This window comes from Nansenia antarctica (assembly GCF_963989245.1).
Source record: "Nansenia antarctica genome assembly, chromosome: 10".
NCBI lineage: Eukaryota > Metazoa > Chordata > Actinopteri > Argentiniformes > Microstomatidae > Nansenia > Nansenia antarctica.
Window position 1 is genome coordinate 25,011,126 of NC_137680.1, and position 4,996 is coordinate 25,016,121.

At 48.4% G+C, this 4,996-nt stretch overlaps 1 protein-coding gene across 1 annotated transcript in view; it reads left to right on the top strand.

Moving 5' to 3' along the window:
* Window positions 1-232: 232 nt before the first annotated feature.
* The window catches only part of cep162 (centrosomal protein 162), a gene marked incomplete at both ends in the record, with an annotated part of 49,258 nt that continues 44,494 nt past the window's right edge, over window positions 233-4,996 (top strand). The window contains 2 exon segments of the mRNA XM_080541115.1: window positions 233-292; window positions 1,510-1,681. Of these exon segments, the coding sequence (XP_080397241.1) occupies window positions 233-292; window positions 1,510-1,681 (232 nt within the window).

The following is a 4,996-nucleotide window of genomic DNA, read 5'->3' on the forward strand; positions in this document are numbered from 1 at the left end:
CTAACGTTAGCTAGCTGTCCTCAGCAACCTGACCCTAACCCTCCTGCTTTAGCTCTGGTCTAGAGAACAAGCTGCTAGCATGTAGTCATCATATGTCTGCAGGATCTGTCCATGACCGTAGCTGTAATGTAATGCAGTTCGTGTCGTTTTGTTTTAACAGGTAGTTTAGCTAGCTCTGTGGGTGAGAGCTGTCATCATCATCATCATCATCATCATCATCACCATCATCATCATGGCACTCCGGATGACCAAAGAGGAGTTGGATGATCAGTTCGAGCAGTTTTTGAAAGAGGTGAGTTGACAACGACAGCATTTAAATAACTCCCTCAGTGGACTCAGAGTTGAAATAAAGTCTTCAAATGAAATTAAATGAAGTTGGTGAAGCTCGCTAGTTGAACAAGGCTGACAGGTCAACTGGCATGATGACAACATCCAGCTAGCCTACCAGGTAACCATGACAACATCCAGCTAGCCTACCAGGTAACCATGACAACATCCAGCTAGCCTACCAGGTAACCATGACAACATCCAGCTAGCCTACCAGGTAACCATGACAACATCCAGCTAGCCTACCAGGTAACCATGACAACATCCAGCTAGCCTACCAGGTAACCATGACAACATCCAGCTAGCCTACCAGGTAACCATGACAACATCCAGCTAGCCTACCAGGTAACCATGACAACATCCAGCTAGCCTACCAGGTAACCATGACAACATCCAGCTAGCTAGCCTACCAGGTAACCATGACAACATCCAGCTAGCCTACCAGGTAACCATGACAACATCCAGCTAGCCTACCAGGTAACCATGACAACATCCAGCTAGCCTAGCAGGTCAGTGAAACACACAGCCAGGTGACCAGGACGTGAACGTGTTCATACTAATTCATGTTTTCATGATGATTGTACCTTTTTGAGAATAATAGTATGAATGTGTTTCCTTCTTAGTCACATGGCTATATGGTCTCAGTGTGTTTCTCATGTATACATAAAATACTAAATCCATATTCCTACCATCACACACAGCCTCAGCCATGCACAGAGCTCCAGACCAGCAGAGAATATAACTCATGTCTGTCTGTGGCCAGATCAGATAATAAACTATGTTCAAGCAGATAAGATTCAACCTTTCTGTCATTGCACAGAGCATAATGAAATGTATTTTTGCTCTAGACACAGGGTCAGCCATAGTCAGCGCCCCTGGAGCAATTAGGGGTTAAGTGCCTTGCTCAAGGGCACAACGGCAGTGGTAGGCACCTTAGATATCATGCCAGCAACCCTCCTGCCACCAGCTCACATGCTGGCAGGGATCGAACCAGGGATCGAGAGGCCGTTGTAAAGAGCTTTGGAATAAGGCGCTATATAAGTCAGTCCATTTACCATTTGCTTCCCTCCCATGTGACCCCCCTCCCATGTGACCCCCCTCCCATGTGACCCCCCTCCCATGTGCCCCCCCTCCCATGTGACCCCCCTCCCATGTGACCCCTCTCCCATGTGCCCCCCCCAGTCTGTGTCAGATGAGTCAGTGGACCTGGGGGGCAGCGGGAGGCGCTCCAGCGTGCTGGACAGCCTGGGGAAGTCTGCCGCTCAGAGACCAACGAAGAAGACAGCAGCCGCCTCCCCGCCCTGGTGGCAGGAGATGCAGGACAGGGAGGACAGAGAGGAGGCGCCTGGCAGAGGTAACCTGTCTGTCTGTCTGCCTGTCTGTCTGTCAGCCTGTCTGTCTGCCTGTCTGCCTGTCTGTCTGTCTGCCTGTCTATATATCTGTCTGTCTGCCTGTCTATATATCTATATGTCTGTCTGTCTATCTGTCTGCCTGTCTGTCTGTCTGTCTGTCTGGTGGCAGGAGATGGAGGACAGGGAGGAGGCACCTGGCAGAGGTAACCTGTCTGTCTGCCTGGCTGGCTGGCTGGCTGGCTTGGCTGTCAATCAATGAATCTATCTATCGATCTATCGATCTATCTATCTATGACAATACTGTGGTTCAATAACAAACAAGCTTAATAGTTGTCTCCTCTGTAATAGGTCAGTGTCTGTGAACAGCCAGCAGAGGGGGCTATGTGCCAGATAATAATAATCATAATAATACATATTATTTATGGGCGCCTTTCAAGGCTCTCAAGGACACCTTACAAGACGTAGTTAAAACCACATATCAAACATTATAAGATCAACAAAGCAAAGTCAGATGTAACAACAAACAAAATACAGCAGATCAAACCAAATAAGCCATTGTGAAAAGGTGTGTTTGAAGACTGGATTTGAGAGAAATCCAGAGAAAGTGGAGAGAGTGTCAATATTACGAATGTTAGGTGGCAGAGAGTTCCAGAGTGTTAGGAGACAGAGAGTTCCAGAATGTTAGGAGACAGAGAGTTCCAGAGTGTTAGGAGACAGAGAGTTCCAGAGTGTTAGGAGACAGAGAGTTCCAGAATGTTAGGAGACAGAGAGTTCCAGAGTGTTAGGAGACAGAGAGTTCCAGAGTGTTAGGAGACAGAGAGTTCCAGAGTGTTAGGTGGCAGAGAGTTCCAGAGTGTTAGGTTGCAGAGAGTTCCAGAATGTTAGGTGGCAGAGAGTTCCAGAGTGCTAGGTGGCAGAGAGTTCCAGAATGTTAGGTGGCAGAGAGTTCCAGAGTGTTAGGTGGCAGAGAGTTCCAGAATGTTAGGTGACAGAGAGTTCCAGAGTGCTAGGTGGCAGAGAGTTCCAGAATGTTAGGTGGCAGAGAGTTCCAGAGTGTTAGGTGGCAGAGAGTTCCAGAATGTTAGGTGGCAGAGAGTTCCAGAATGTTAGGTGGCAGAGAGTTCCAGAGTGTTAGGTGGCAGAGAGTTCCAGAATGTTAGGTGGCAGAGAGTTCCAGAGTGTTAGGTGGAGAGCCTTAACGGTGAGAAGAAGAATTTAATGGGGAGCCAATGTAATTGTTGGAGAACTGGAGAACTGTTGGAGAACTGAATTTGTGTGGAAGGCCAAAGAGGTTGGCGTTGCAGGAGTCTTTAGGGATGTGACCAGGGCAGGAGTCTATAGACAGGGGTGCACCTAACTTTTTGGGGCCAGTGCTCAGAGGAGCACCTAGGGATGCTGCTTGGTGCTCCCCGAGCTCGCGAGTCACGACCCGTCCCACAGGATGGATAAAAAAGGGATACATGGATAACTTATATTAGCAAAACGACATTTATTCATAAATAAAGATGAACGAACAAATGATTGTGTGCAAAACAAAAGAAACAAATGCAAAATCAAATGACTGCTCTTTAAGCATGAAAGTCTGTCAGACTCCTTTAAACACAATGAAATCAACTGACATCTCTTTAAGCACTAACTGAATGTCTGTTCTTTAAATACAATGAAATCAACTGATATCTCTTTAAGCACTGCTCTGTTCTGTAAACACTGAAATCAACTTTTCAACAAAAAGTTACAGCCTAAGCATTTATTTATGCTACAAGCTTAATCATCATCATCACTGCTCTCTTGACTGTTGTTAATACTGTCCTCAATTTCAACCATGGTAGAGGATGTTGTAGGCTATCACTTTAAATAGCTCATTATTTTGATTGTGCAACAAAGTCATTTTTTTTTTTCTTCTAATAGAATTCCCAACCATATTCCCTGGGTCAGGGGTCTAGGTGCGATAAGGAAGCTGTAAAACAAACGTCTGAACGTTTGAAAGCTTCAGAGAAAAGAAACGTGAAGTCCCTTGGTGTTGTTTTTCCTTTTAGCGCCGAGTCGTTCGGGACTGAATTTTCACGTGTCGGCGTGATAACCGTGATAACCGTGCGATGCGCGATACGCGGAATGAAAGTACAAGTTACGATACTTTCCTAATGTTTTCGTGAGGGGAGTCGCCGTGGTCGTCGTCGGTGGGTACATTGTGGTCATGAAAGGATATGGTATTGGTATTAACGGGCCGTCAGCAGTCAGCAGTAGGAGTTTTGAGGAAGTAAATTCCTCTCCCAGCGCTTCCAGCTGTTGGTGCGCAAGAGCGCGTTCATGCCGCTGATCTGCCGCGCAGCATGCATTTTGGCGACGCATGCGCACTGGCGCACCAGTTATGTGCACCCCTGTCTATAGAGATGTGACCAGGGCAGGAGTCTATAGGGATGTGACCAGGGCAGTGGTCTATAGGGATGTGACCAGGGCAGTGGTCTATAGGGATGTGACCAGGGCAGTGGTCTATAGGGATGTGACCAGGGCAGGAGTCTATAGGGATGTGACCAGGGCAGGAGTCTATAGGGATGTGACCAGGGCAGGAGTCTATAGGGATGTGACCAGGGCAGGAGTCTATAGGGATGTGACCAGGGCAGGAGTCTATAGGGGTGTGACCAGGGCAGTGGTCTATAGGGGTGTGACCAGGGCAGGAGTCTATAGGGATGTGACCAGGGCAGGAGTCTATAGGGATGTGACCAGGGCAGGAGTCTATAGGGGTGTGACCAGGGCAGTGGTCTATAGGGGTGTGACCAGGGCAGGAGTCTATAGGGATGTGACCAGGGCAGGAGTCTATAGGGATGTGACCAGGGCAGTGGTCTATAGGGATGTGACCAGGGCAGGAGTCTATAGGGATGTGACCAGGGCAGGAGTCTATAGGGGTGTGACCAGGGCATGGAGAAGAGAAGGCGGTGCTGGAGGGTGTAAGTGATGGACGGAGACGATTAAGACTGCAGACAGAGTGACGTTGTTGATGTGTGATTGGAGAGATAATCTCCAGGATGACAGATGAGCCTTGTCTGGAGGTAGCTTATGCCAGAGCCCAGCTAGAGAGGCCATTTAGCGAGTCTGTCTGTCTGTCTGTCTGTCTGTCTCTCTCTCTCTCTCTCTCTCTCTCTCTCTCTCTCTCTCTCTGTCTCTCTCTCTCTCTCTGTCTCTCTCTCTCTGTCTCTCTCTCTCTCTCTCTCTCTCTCTCTCTCTCTGCCACCCCCCCCCCCCCCGGCCCACAGCCTGTATTCTCAAGGCGTCTCTTGTCTCCTGCTCTGAGACCTTGTGTGAATAACAGGCTGGTGGTT